The 15,307-nt window shown below is 29.8% G+C and overlaps 1 protein-coding gene across 1 annotated transcript; it reads right to left on the reverse strand.

The window, feature by feature from the left end:
- Positions 1-12,119: 12,119 nt before the first annotated feature.
- Positions 12,120-13,458, reverse strand: LOC107030405. The gene has a single exon (XM_027912022.1). It carries the CDS (start codon positions 13,115-13,117, stop codon positions 12,713-12,715), a length of 405 nt encoding a protein of 134 aa, XP_027767823.1. The 5' UTR covers positions 13,118-13,458; the 3' UTR covers positions 12,120-12,712.
- Between the last annotated feature and the right edge of the window lie 1,849 nt (positions 13,459-15,307).

Genomic DNA, 15,307 nt, shown 5'->3' on the forward strand with positions numbered 1-15,307 from the left:
ATGGTGAGAGGAAGTGATGACGTGGGGTAAGAAAAATATTTACATTTTATTTTATAAAGAAATATTATTTTTTAATAATAGGTTTTTAATGTTTAATTTTAACTAATACTAATAATTTATTTATTTTTTGTCAAGATTAAATGATTTGTCCATATGGAGTGTGATGTGGAAATTCTTTAAAATAAAAGAGAGAGTGTATATAATGATGACTGATGAGAGTGGTATAAAAGATAGAGATGTGTTTCTCAAACTAAAAAGTAATAGTTTAGGTATGAAACTTAAACTTTCAATAGTTTAGGCATCAAACTATTGTATTTTATTGATGCAATTCAATTTTATCAAGTCTATTAACTAATATAATTTGTATAAGCTAATAATATAATTTGTATCAATTTCAAGTATATTAACGAATATGATTTTATCAACATATACTCAATGTGGTATTTAGTAACAAAGTGTATTTGTATTCATCAATTGCCTTGTTATTTGTATTTATGTGTTACCACGTGTATCTTTATTTGTTTTTGTATCTATTACTTTGTGTGTTTGTATTTATATTTGTATATGTTACTATCTATTGCCCTAAAAAATAAGCATTTGTATTTGTATCATTGCCACATCTGTATTTTTACTCTAAATAAAAGCATATATGATATACTTGTTTTCTGTCAATTAGAGAGAGGGGAAAAGGCGAGTGATAGCGGGCGGTGAGAGAAGAGAGAGGCGAGTGATAGAGGATGGTGAGAGAAGATAGAGAAAGTAGAGAAAGACAAGCGAAAAAGGAGAGATTAATTTGCTTTAAAATTCTAACAAAAACTATCGATTATAATTCTTTGAAAGGATAGTTATGTATTGTGAATACATATAATATAGGAAAAATTACATAAATTAATACATTTTAAAAAATAATTACTGATTTTAGCGATACTTTTTGTTTATTACCATTTATAGCAATACTGTGATAAATCTGTAATATGTATTAAAATTGTATTATAAATGAATTAAAAACGATCAAGTGAAAAAAAAATATTATTGCTATAAATGGTAAATATTTTATTATTATAGCACATTTATGTAAGTTTCCCCATAATATATTTGCAAACGACATATTACTTGTCTTACCAAGATAGAAGCGTTCGGTAAAAAATTACATCGTATATATAAGGTAATTTTTAATAGATTTTGAATCACTTGAATACAAGATTAGAGGTAAATAGATTTAAGAATTCAAAATTCACCTTGAGGTTCCAAATTCAAATTTCATAAACTATATTTTAATTTTTTAAACTTTCTTAAAAAAAATTCGAATATGCCACTCATCAGAAATATTAATTGTCTAATATATTAATTTTCTTTTTTTAAAAAAATAAATAAAACAAAGATAACTTCCCTCATACAGTCAATTTGTACTTTTCCATCGGTAAAATTGATCCAAAGAAAAAAAAAATACCCACGAGGTTGAATGATAAATGAAGTTGATAGTGATTTTTAATTGACTATTTATGCAACAACGTTAAATAAACTTGAGAGAAAACACAAAGGTCAATTATGTACACTTTCTACTTTTGAATATTTAATTAAAATTTAGTGCACTTTTACTTAAAATGTAACTTTTTTTAATTGGATTGGGCCAAAAGATTAATGAGTCCTGAGCCTAAAGGGCAAAAAAAATTGACAAAAATTTTAAAAGGGTATATTAAAAAATTTTCTAACCAAAAGGGTAAAAATTGCTACGTCTTACTTTAACGCTATTAACGGATCAAAATCGCTGCTCTAGGAGCGATTTTGTCCAATTTCTTTTATAAAATCATTGCCCCTGCAGCGTTTTTTCAATTTTTTTTTTAAAAAGTTTAAAATCGCTGCTATGGCAGTATTTTTTATAAAATGATTTTTTATTGGATATAGCTGCATTAACAATGATTTTTCTTAATTATTTTATTTAAAAAAATCACTTTTTTTGAAATCACTGCCTTGGCAGCGATTTTATTGATTTTTTTTTTTTAAAAAAAGATGAAATCGCAGAGAAAGACGATCAAACAATTTCCAATCATAGTCCTTGTGGATCAGATCATCAATATAATATACAAAAAGAAACTTCAGATATTTGAGATCTTTCTCTTTGAACAAGATCTCAATTCCAGCGACGGTTTCATTAGATATCTTACAACAAGAATCCCTCTTTTTTTAATCCAGTTCCTCGGCTTTGGTAGCGATTTTAGTGATTTTTTTTTAAAAAAAATGAAATCACTGTCTTGGCAGCAATTTTTGGTGGAAAATAATTTTTTAAATTTTTTTAAAAAGTTCTAAAAGTAATTTTTTTATTAGAAATCGTTGCATTTTGGTGAAAAGTCTAGTTCTAGAAGTAATTTGATGTAGTGTCACTTGTCACAAATTTAAACAAAAATATTTTTTAAAAAGACAAAAATTAAAAATCCACTAGAATCGCTGCCTTACAGTGATCTCTTTAAAAAAAAGAAATTTATAATAACGCCTGATTTCCAATTAAAAGAAAAAACAAATAACAAAAATTATTGTCAAAGCAGTGATTTCAAAAAATAATAAAAATTCCTCTTTAAAAGAATTACAAAAAAGCTTCAAAGCCAGCGATTTTCAAACTATTTTTTAAAGTTAACGGCGTTAAAATAAATTGCTATTTATTAGCAATTTTACCCTTTTGATCAGAAAATATTTTAATGTGCCCTTTCAAATTTTTATCAATTTTTTGCCTTTTAGGCTCCAGACTCAAACATTAATATTTGATTAATAAATTTCATAAAAGGTTTTAATATCAAAGCAGTAACAGATCGTTCAGGAGTCTACTAGAAAAATGAAGTTGAAGACTTATATATTTTCTCCACGTAATTAAAGAGATCTTAAGCAACGTAATATTCTCCTTACATCATTACATATATATAAAAAATTCTTAAAATGGATGCGGTTGCTATTATGGAAGATGAGTCCCATAAATACACATTTTATTCCTAAACTTTTTTTCTTAGTTTAGTTCAATTTATAAATGAAAGTAGGCTAACATATAATAATAGAAAGAGTAGTATAAATATAATGTTATATTAAAAAACGACGATGAGATTCTAGGTAAGGAATTTACTTATTCTAAAATAAAAAGGGTGTTAAGAATCTGAATTTAGAATCTATTGAAAACTAGTTTCTTGACAATTAACAAGATGGGGTTTTATCAATTTCTATTTTAGTTGAAAGGTGAAAAAAGAAAGTTATTTAATAAAGTGATACTAAAAAAGGTGTCAAAATAATTTATTGAATGAAGAGGTATATATATAGTATATAAAGAGTATATATTGTATACAAAGTAAGGTGTAAATTGGATATAACAAAATACGCATATGGTATGTGGTACATGAGAATTATGTATATGTCTATAGTATAAGAAATAGGATATATAGGTTTGTGTAAAACTGTATATGAGGCGTGTGTAAGTAGTGTATATATAATATATGTATAAGTATGTGGTGTATACGGCATAAAAATGATAAATGTGTAATATGAGAAATGGTATACTGATACAATATATGAATGTATATGTGATAAGTTAAAATAAGCAAAAATAGTTGTTAGGAATATAACATACTATGTTTGGGTCTTGCACAAATGCAAAGAGTTGTAAGGGCAAGGTGAAAATTTTCAAAATGTCAATATTTTAACATTTAAGAAGACTCATTAGCAACACTTTTAGTATTTAGTAAAAATATCAAATTTTAGTTTGTTATGTATCTTATTTATATTTTTATTATTTGTTTTTATTTAAAGAATATAATTATTTATTTAATAGCAAAAGGGAGAAAATCAAGGGAGAGAATATTTCAAAAAAAGGTAAGGATCACTTAATTTTCTCATTAGTTACATTTTCAAATAAAATTTAAACTTTGTTCTTTTTTTTTCTCTAGAATTTTTACCTTTTTAAAATTATATTTATTTCACAATATATTTTATTTATATTTATTATAATTTTTTATTAGTTTGTATTCATTCTAATAGGTACGCCGAATGTATCTATATAGTCATTTAAGAAATATATTTGTATTCATATATTTTTTTCCGTATATAATTTTTTTTCTTCAAAAATCTTATATGTATTCATTTCAATATGTATTTTATTTGTATTTCTATTTATTCTAGTTTTTATTTAGAATTTTGTATAATAATATATAAAATACAAAAAAATAGTATGATGAAAAAGTGAATGAAATATAAAATTGAAAAGAAATAATTGAATATTTGGTGTACTCATTCTTAAATAAAATACATAACTAGTTGACATACATTTAGAATAAATACAAATTAAAAAAAATGTCAAATTCAGAAACAATGCAACATAATTTTTGAATGAATACAACTATTAATTGTAAAAATACACACTGACTAAAACAGTATCAAAATTCAATATATACTTTCAAATTTATTTTAAATAAAACAATAATACTATGAAATACAAAAAGTAATACTAACTGTGGTATATTGACATAACTATCACAAAAAAACAGAATACAAAATGAATTAAATATATGAAATACAATTCCAAATCTACGGATTCAAAATATAATAAAACAGTAAAATACAAAAATACATATCGACTAAAACAGCAACAAAATTCAATATATACTTTCAAATCTATGAATAAAAAGAACATTAAAAATATGAAATATACACAATCAAACTCATATAATGTGTTACATTGACATAACTAACACAAAAAAAAAAAACAGAACACAAAATAAATAAATATATGAAATACAAAAATAAATACTAACTATAACATTATAAAAATTCCATATACATTTCCAAACGCATTGTAACATGAATTTTATTGAATCTTAAAAATTACTAAACAAATTAAACTAAACATGCAAGACACAGAACATGCAAAAAAAAAAACCTCTTCTCCAACAAATTGGTCTTCTTCAACTTCATGGTTATGAATTTGTGTGGAATTTTGCACATCGACGGATTCAGGCATTTTTCCCCGTCGTATATCCTCCTTAAATTTAGAAACGGAACCTACATTGTTGTTTAATTCTTGAGTGAAAAAAAAATTAAATGATGGAAAATCGGAAGAACTTTGATTATTCTGTCCAATACCTCTAGTAACTTTCTTGAAAACGTCTTATGTAGTCTCAAACCATAAAAAATGTTTTAAGAACAACAACAAAACAAAAAAAATTAAAAAAAATACTAAAATCAGTAATTAAATAAATAAGGAATCTGAAAAACATAATACCGAAATCAATGTTAATCTTCAAATCAAATCTTGCAACGAAATTAAATGAGAATAATAGAAAATATTAATATATTGAATCGAAAATATGTGGAATTGATTTGGAAGAATGTTAGAGAGAGAAGCGTAAAAAAAGAGAAAAAAAATATGGGGATTTGATTAGGAAGAAAGTAAGAGAGAGAAATTGATAAGCTTAAGAAAAGAGAAAGAAAAATTAAAATGACATTAATATTTATCCAATTACATAAATATAGGAAAATGTGTAATCTATGAGAGAAAAAAAAAGGTGTAAATAATGAGAGAGAAAATATTAATAATATCGGAATAATTATTTATTTTTAAAGTAATGACATTGTTGACATGTTTACTAATATTATTAAAGTATGGATATGATCACTAAATAAGTTGGGTTTTTTGACTAGTTAGCTAAATTTTCCGTCAATATTTTAACATTTAAGAGGGCTTATTAGCAACACTTTCAATATTTAGTAAAAATGTCAAATTTTAGTTTGTTATGTATCTTATTTATGTTTTTATTATTTATTTTTATTTAAAAAATATAATTATTTAATAACAAAAGGGAGAGAATATTTCAAAAAAAGGTAAGGATCACGTAATTTTCTCATCAGTTACATTTTCAAATAAAATTTAAACTTTGTTTTTTTTTTCACCAGAATTTTTACCTTTTTAAAATTATATTCATTCCACAATTTATTCTATTTATATTTATTATAGTTTTTTATTAGTTTGTATTCATTCCAATTGGTATGCCGAATGTATCTATATAGTCATTTAAGAAATATAATTGTATTCATATATTTTTTTTCCCTATATAATTATTTTTTTCTTCAAAAATCTTTTATGTGTTCATTTCAATATGTATTTTATTTGTATTTCTATTTATTCTAGTTTTTATCTAGAATTTTGTATAATAATATATAAAATACAAAAATTAATATGATGAAAAAGTGAATGAAATATAAAATTGAAAAGAAATAATTGAATATTTGGTGTACTCATTCTTAAATAAAATACATAACTAGTTGACATACCTTTAGAATAAATACAAATTAGAAAAAAATGTCAAATTCAGAAACAATGCAACATAATTTTTGAATGAATACAACTATTAATTGTAAAAATACACACTCACTAAAACAGTATCAAAATTCAATATATACTTCCAAATTTATGAATACAAAAAACAATAATACTATGAAATACAAAAAGTAATACTAACTGTGGTACATTAACATAACTATCACAAAAAAAAAACAGAATACAAAATGAATTAAATATATGAAATACAATTCCAAATTTATGGATAAAAAATACAATAAAACAATGAAATACAAAAATACATACGGACTAAAACAACAACAAAATTCAATATACACTTCCAAATCTATGAATACAAAAAATATTAAAACTATGAAATATACACAATCAAACTCATATAATGTCTTAAATTGACATAACTAACACACAAAAAAAAAAAACAGAACACAAGATACAATAAATATATGAAATACAAAAATAAATACTAACTATAACATAATAAAAATTTCATATACACTTCCAAACGCATTGTAACATGAATCTAAAAATACCTCTTCTCCAACAAATGGTCTTCTTCAACTTCATGGTTATGAATTTGTGTGGGAATTTGCACATCGATGGATTCAGACATTTTTCCCATTGTATATCCTCCTTAGATTTAGAAGCGGAACCTACATTATTATTTAATTCTTGAGTGAAAAAAAATTAAATGATGGAAAATCGGAAGAACTTTGATTATTTTGTCCAATACCTCTAGTAACTCTCTTGAAAACGTCCATTGAAGAGAGAATTATGTAGTCTCAAACATTAAAAAATGTTTTAAGAACAACAAAACAATTTTTTTAAAAAAAACCAATAAAATCAGTAAGTAAATAAATAAGAAATCTGAAAGACATAATACCCAAATCAATGATAATCTTCAAATCAAATCTTGCAACGAAATTAAATGAGAATAATAGAAAATATTAATATATTGAATCGAAAATCTGTGGAATCGATTTGGGAGAATGTTAGAGAGAGAAATTGAAAAGAAGAGTAAAAAAAGAGAGAAAAATCTGGAGATTTGATTAGGAAGAAAGTAAGAGAGAGAAATTGATAAGCTTAAGAAAAGAGATAGAAAAATTAAAATGAGAAAAATGTGTAATATATGAGAGAAAAAAGAGTGTAAATAATGAGAGAGAAAATATTAATAATATCATAATAATTATTTATTTTTAAAATAATGATATTTTTGATATGTTTACTAATATTATTAAAGTATGGATATTATCACTAAATAAGTTGATTTTTTTGATTAGTTAGCTAAATTTCTTTCTCAAGATAAATGGGCTATCGACCCAAGTTTCACTTTAAAATACCTAAAGACACAAATATCTATTCTTAACTAGATAATGACACAATAATGTAAATGACATAATTTGCTGCTAATAACGGAGTTTCTGAAGCGACTGTTTGCGTGGATAAAGGAATAGTATCCACATACAGCAGATGACTTTCGATGGATTTCAACACTATGAAAAATAAAAGGAAAGTGACACGAGCATATTGTTGTAGATCACAGAACCAGAATTAAATTTTTATTTTTGTGTTTATGACATTATCAATCATTTCTTGTAGGATCTCTAGTATTTGCAATGATGAAATAGTCCATATTAGCGATAACGAAACCCCTGGTCGCTTGCTCAAACCTAATACAAGTTAACCTGTATATAATCTCATCAAGTCAAATCACTTCCTTTTAATCAAAACAGTGTAGCAAAGTATGTAACAATGGCCACTTCCAGCACTTGCTCAATCCTCTTGTCGATGATAGCATTATTGGCCATATCAGGCATCAGTACAAGTCATGCTGCTCGTATTAGTAACACTACAAATGAAGTTGAAGGGTATGTTTGAAGTTGGAGGAATTGGGAAAGCTATAGAACAGAACAAGATTAAACAATTTACCGTTCTATCCGTGATTTCGCTTCCATCCATGTTTCTTGAAGGCAGAATTATATAATGTGATCTCTGTAAAAAACAAGAGAATCTGAACACCTAAATGATGAACAGTAACAATGTAGAAGAAGAAGAATGAAGAAGAAGAATATGCTTCACATTCAACAGTAGAAGCTTCCAGAATTTCTTATACAACTGACACCCTTGTTATGACTACTACACTTATATTTATAGAAGTAAAATATGTCTAACTAATTGACTAACAACTTCTAACTAACTATTAGTGCTGATTATTAATTTAACTAACTCTGTTAACACGAACTATACACTAACTGACAGCTGTACATTTTACTAATTGTTCAACACCCTCCCTCAAGCTGGACGTATGAAAAATATTCTTCATTCCCAGCTTGGTAAGTAGATATGTATGTTGTATGCAAGTAAGGCCCTTAGTGAATAAGTCTGCAGGCTGCTCTGTTGTGTTTAAGTATATAGGTTGAATGAGTCTTTGTTGTGCCTTCTCCCTGATAAAATGACAATCAATGTCAATGTGTTTTGTTCGCTCATGAAAAACTGGATTAGCAGCAATCTGTATTGCTGATTTACTGTCACTATATATAGGCACAGGCAAATTTACTTGTACTCCTAGCTCTTTAAGCAACCCAGTCAACCATATAATTTCTGCAACTGTTGAGGCTAGACTTCTGTACTCAGCCTCAGCTGAACTTCTTGAGATTGTATTTTGCTTCTTGGACTTCCATGAGATCAAAGAGTTCCCATATGTGATCATATAACCAGTTACAGATTTCCTATTGTTTGGACATGAGGCCCAGTCTGCATCACAAAATGCAGTTAACTGGTTGTCTGAATCTGCAGACATGAATATTCCCAATCCTGGTGCATGTTTAACATATTTAACCACTCTCATTGCTGCATTCATATGAGATGTTTTTGGATTATGCATAAACTGACTCAAGAGTTGTGTTGCAAATGCAATGTCAGGTCTTGTTATCGTCAAGTAAAGTAGCTTTCCCACTAACTTTTGATATACACTAGGATCACTTAGTAATCTGTCATTCTCATCTGTAGGAGGAAAATGCAAATCAAACTCTGTAGTAGTCAACTTCTGATTCAGCTCAATAGGTGTTCTAACAGGTTTAGAACTAGATAATCCCATTTCTGAAATCATTTCAAGAGAATACTTTCTCTGATGCATGAGAATTCCTGTTTCATTCTTGGCAAACTCAATTCCTAAAAAATATCTCAGGTTTCCTAGATCCTTGATTTTGAAATTTTCCTTGAGATTTTTCTTAGTCTCCAATATCAAGTTGTGATCATTACCTGTGATCAATAGATCATCAACATAAACCAATATCACTACCAAATTTTCTCCTTGGTGTTTTGTGAACAATGAATAATCATAGTGACTTTGTTGAAAACCAGAATTGACTAAGGCTGTGGTTAATTTGATGTTCCATTGCCTGCTAGCTTGTTTGAGACCATACAGTGATTTAGTGAGCTTGCATACAGTCCCCTCCTCACTGGTATGGACAAAACCCATAGGTAACTCCATATACACCTCCTCATTCAAATCACCTTGAAGGAAAGCATTAAAGACATCCATTTGGTGTATATCCCAATGGTGTGCAGCAGCTAATGCTATAACAGCTCGAACAGTTCCCATCTTCACAACAGGAGAAAATGTTTCCTTGTAGTCCAAACCCTCCTTTTGATTGTAACCTTTGGCTACCAACCTTGCCTTGAACCTATCAACCTTCCCTTCAGCTGTGTATTTGATTTTGTAAACCCATTTGCATCCTATAGCCTTCTTATCTGTAGGTAATTGTGTAAGTTCCCATGTGTGATTATCTTCCAAAGCATGAATCTCATCTTGCATAGCTTGAATCCATCTGGGGTCTTGGATGGCTTCTTGATAAGATGTAGGTTCTTTCTCCAAAGAAAACTGTGTGATAAAACTTCTATAAGTTGGTGTAACACTATCATAGTCAACTACATCTGTAATAGAGTATAAACAATGTCCAGCAGGCTGTTTTGACATAACATAATCTGTTTGCCAAAGAGGAGGCTTGACTGGTCTAGTTGATCTTCTGAGAACAATATCTGATGGAACTTGTGGCAGCTGATTTTGAGGAGAAGTATCAAGTATAGGATCTGCACCTTCTGAAGTAATATCCATGTTGTTGGGATCAGATTGTGGACCATCATGACCTGTATGATTAGATAAAGGGGGAGCATTGTTGATCACAACACATGGTGTAAGCTCACAATCATCTGTAGGTGAATGTGAGACATGAAATAATGGATCTGGATCATTAGTAGCATCAATGCTGTTGGTTTGAAAAGGAAACTCCTTCTCATAAAAGGTTACATCCCTGCTAACAAAAACAGCCTTGGATTCAATGTCAAACAATTTGTACCCCTTTTGACTGACAGCATAACCAAGTAACACAGCCTTCCTTGCCTTTGCTGCAAATTTATCATCCTTTCTCAAATTTGTAGCAAAAGCTAAACAACCTATCACCCTTAGATGTGTTAGGGAAGGTAGTTTATTATATAACAATTCATAAGGTGATTTATTCCCCAGAACTGATAATGGTATCCTATTTATGATATATGTTGCACTCTCTATGCAGTCACCCCAAAATCTGTCTGGCAACTTACCTTGGAATTTAATAGCTCTTGCTGTCTCCAATAAGTGTCTATGCTTTCTTTCTGCCACACCATTTTGTTGTGGAGTATATGGACAAGATCTCTGATGAATGATACCATTCAATGTAAACAAATCATGACAATTAGAATTCACAAACTCACCTCCATTATCAGACCTGAACACCTTAACACATTTTCCAAACTGAGTCTTTATCAGTATTAAGAAATGCTTTAGAACAACAATTACATCAGATTTCAAGTGAATTAGAAAAGTCCATGTCCATCTAGACTTATCATCAACTAGAGTAAGAAAATATCTCATCCCATTGTATGTAGCAATCTTGTATGGTCCCCACACATCCATATGCACTAAATCAAATACATCATCAACCTTATTATTACTAACAGGAAATGGAACTCTAGTTTGTCTAGCTTGAGGACAGATAATACACTGATCAACAGCAAAATGATCTAGAGTTTGGAATTCTTTTATTCTCTTAATAACACCCATAGGAACATGTCCTAGTCTTTGATGCCACAGTGCTGGATCTTCATCTACTCTCCTAACTGCAGATAATGTTCTAATCTTGTTCCATTTCATCACATATAGTCCATCCTCAACTTCACCAATCCCCTTGACCTTCCCAGACAAGAGATCCTGAAATACACAGTAGGTGGGAAAGAAAGAAACAGAACAGTTTAATTCCTTTGTCAGCTTGTGTACAGACAAAAGGTTAAACTTAAAAGATGGTATACACAGAACACCATTGATCATTTCAGTCTCATTAAGTTGAATACTTCCAATATGTGTAACTGTGGCTGACTCTCCTGTAGGTAATTGGACATTCCCTGCATGTTTCATCACCTTCCCAACATGTAAATGATTGGAATTGCTTATCATGTGATCTGTTGCACCTGTGTCTATAATCCATTTCAAATAGGAACTAGAATTACTATTATCAATACCTGCCATGTTAACACTGTGGTGAGAGTCCATTGAGCTAGTTGCCTTCTTCAAGACATCAATCATATTATGAATTTGTTCTGGTGAAGTCTTATGCAACAACTGCAATAACACTTGTTCTTGTGTGCCCTGACCATTGTACATATGTTCCTGTGTAGTCGTATGTCCTGTCTGCTGCTCCTGCATAGAAGATGATATAGAATCACCACCTTCAGTAGTCGACTGATGTGGATATAGAGTTCCTCCTGCAAACACTGAATTCACCCTTTTCTTTCCTTTAAAATTTTCTGGATAACCAATTAACTGATAGCAATTTCCCTTTACATGTCCAGTTGCATGACAATGATCACATTTCTTCAATTTGTTGCAATCAGCCTTAATATGCCCCTTCATATTACAGAAATCACAATATAGAGATTGATAGTTCTTCCTGGGCATGTTACTGAATTGCTGATTCCTATTATTTCTAGCTGTGTACAGTGCTAAAGACTCCATTCTTTCATTAACAGTTCCTGCAATTCCTTTCTGGCTTTCATCCTGCATCACTAATGCATAGGCTTGATTTATAGTAGGCAAACTATTCATCATAAGAATCTGACCCCTAGCTTGTGAATAGTTATCATTCAGCCCCATTAGAAACTGAAGTAGTCTTTGATATTGCATCTGCTACACATACTCCTTGGCCTTGAAACAATCACAACTTGGTGGGGGTAAAATAGAATCGTATTCATCCCACAAGTTTTTTAATTTCGTAAAATAGGCAGACACTGTTAAAACTCCTTGTGTAAGAGTGAAAATGCTCCTGTGCAGCTGATAAAGTCTAGATCCATTTATTTTATCAAAACGCTCCTTAAGATCAAGCCATACCTGATATGCACTGGTTGAATACAGTATTCCACTGGTAATTCCTTGCTCACATTGCATATGAGCCAAGAGATGACGACTGCATTGCATCGATCCCAAGTTTTCTTCAAATCTCCTTCAAAATTGATTCGCAGAACAGATCCATCAACAAATCCCAGTTTATTCCTCCCAAGCAATGCAATTTCCATAGCTCGACTCCAAAGTGTATAATTCTCCATCCCTGTCAATTGAATCCCAATTGACAATGCCCCTGGCACATCAGATGAACTCAAATGCAGGGGATGATTGTGATCAATTGTCACAATGTTACCATTAATGGTTTCCCCTTGAGATCTGTCACCCGATCCTCCAGATTGCTCCTCGATTGCCATAATCAAGCAAATCTAAGCAAAACTTGATTCTGCAAACTCTTAAAATTGTCCTCCCAGCTCTGATACCATGTAAAAAACAAGAGAATCTGAACACCTAAATGATGAACAGTAACAATGTAGAAGAAGAAGAATGAAGAAGAAGAATATGCTTCACATTCAACAGTAGAAGCTTCCAGAATTTCTTATACAACTCACTCCCTTGTTATGACTACTACACTTATATTTATAGAAGTAAAATATGTCTAACTAATTGACTAACAACTTCTAACTAACTATTAGTGCTGATTATTAATTTAACTAACTCTGTTAACACTAACTATACACTAACTGACAGCTGTACATTTTACTAATTGTTCAACAATCTCAGATATTAAATCACCTGCAAATGTCAATATATTGAATTGCCTTATTTGTCCCACGAAAACCAATTATGTTTTACAACGAATAATTAGACGATAGACAATCCATATGCAGCTGGAAATATAAGAAGCAGTATCAATATGCATCTCCTCAAGTATAATAATCATGTATCCGTCCAAATTCAACATACCGCAAGAGTAACAACCGATAATAACAAAAAAGAAGTACAATTCTTTTTCAGAATTCAAACAGAGCAATGGCTATTAGTTCTGTTATGTATTGTGCTGTCATATTTCTTCTATTTGCTGCGAAAAAGTCTAATATATAACGTTTTCACTGTTTGGCTATGTGCACAGATCAATAGCTGGGGAATACATGTGGTTTCTACTTAACTTAGTTTAGTTAGGTATAGACAATCATAGTAGATTTGTCTAGCTATGATATCAACTCGTGAGTTCATCACAGGGTATATGAGAACATAGATAAGGTACCTGCGACCACGTATGGGGATGCCTGTAAATCTTGTTGATCGTCTAATCTATACATACGATTTTGATTGGTACTTGAATCATTGTCTCGTGAAACAAAAAGAAGCAGAAGGGGAACTGAGAAAAATAAAAGAAGATTTCGGGTAAAAACATACCTGAGTTTGTAACTAACAGATGAATTCGTGATCCAAAATATTCTCTCTTTTCAAAGAAAATCAGTGAAGTGCCCTGTTCGCGTCAGCGGAAATTTGCAAACAATGTGAGCAAGTAGTTTGTCAAATTAACACCTATTTTGGCTGTAAGAAATCACGATTTTATGTTTAATTCCTAATTCTACAGCCTTCATTTTTTCTTTCTGTGGATATTTCTTTGGCTCTTTTGAATCCATCAGTTATGAACCCTTTTTTACCTTTAGATATTCACAACAGAAATTCAGAAAGTCGTCGCCGCAAACTGGAGATTACATATCTGCAGACACACAACAGGAAATATACTTTAAATAAGTTGTTGTACACGGAAATGCTTTCACAAAGAAGCTTTGTTCTGAAATAAACAGTTATATTTTGCCGTTGTAATGCGAGACTTTGAGTATAACACCAACTCGACTTGTAAAGGGTCTCAAAACCTAACATGTCGCTCAATTCTAATCAGTAAGCAATGATTACTATTATGAGTTTGCGATAATCTGTTTAATTTACACGGAGAAAAAGTGTGAGCATGACAGTTGAGATCGATACAGCAGTTTATAAATTTCAAATCTTGAATCCTTTCACATACCCACTTATAACCAACCAACAGTAACGTTTGGTATTTGAGTGAATTTTAAATTTTTTCATTTTTGATCAACAAAGAATCGTACAGATGATTGAATAAGAACAACAGGAATATGATGGTAGTCCGAATCGGGGGATTGCAAATTCTGGAGAAGAAACCCCAAGGAAATGTTTCGTGTTTTCTTTCATGTGTCTTTTTGATTTTTGTTCTGCTTTTACCCTTTAGTTGATGTTTTGCACAAAAAGTTGACACTTAGATGGTTATGTCCTGTTTGAAAAAACTATGGAAGACAAAAGACTCGTTTTTGGTTATGGACTAGGTGTGTATTGTTGCTTTCATAACTTCTCTTTTAACAGTTTTATCCTATGTTGCTCTGACCTCACCCATAAAAGTGTATTACTTTTGGAGGAGCCGACACACACCTTGTGGTGTTTTTGAAAAACTCAAAGGAGCATGAATAATGAATCAAACTTTGAAATAAAAGAAAATTAACAAGATATGAGACTTGAATGTCTATTATAAGGTGTTCTTGTAACATATACTAAAACGATAGAAATGCATATCTTTT

This window comes from Solanum pennellii, chromosome 9 (assembly GCF_001406875.1).
Source record: "Solanum pennellii chromosome 9, SPENNV200".
NCBI classification, from domain to species: domain Eukaryota; kingdom Viridiplantae; phylum Streptophyta; class Magnoliopsida; order Solanales; family Solanaceae; genus Solanum; species Solanum pennellii.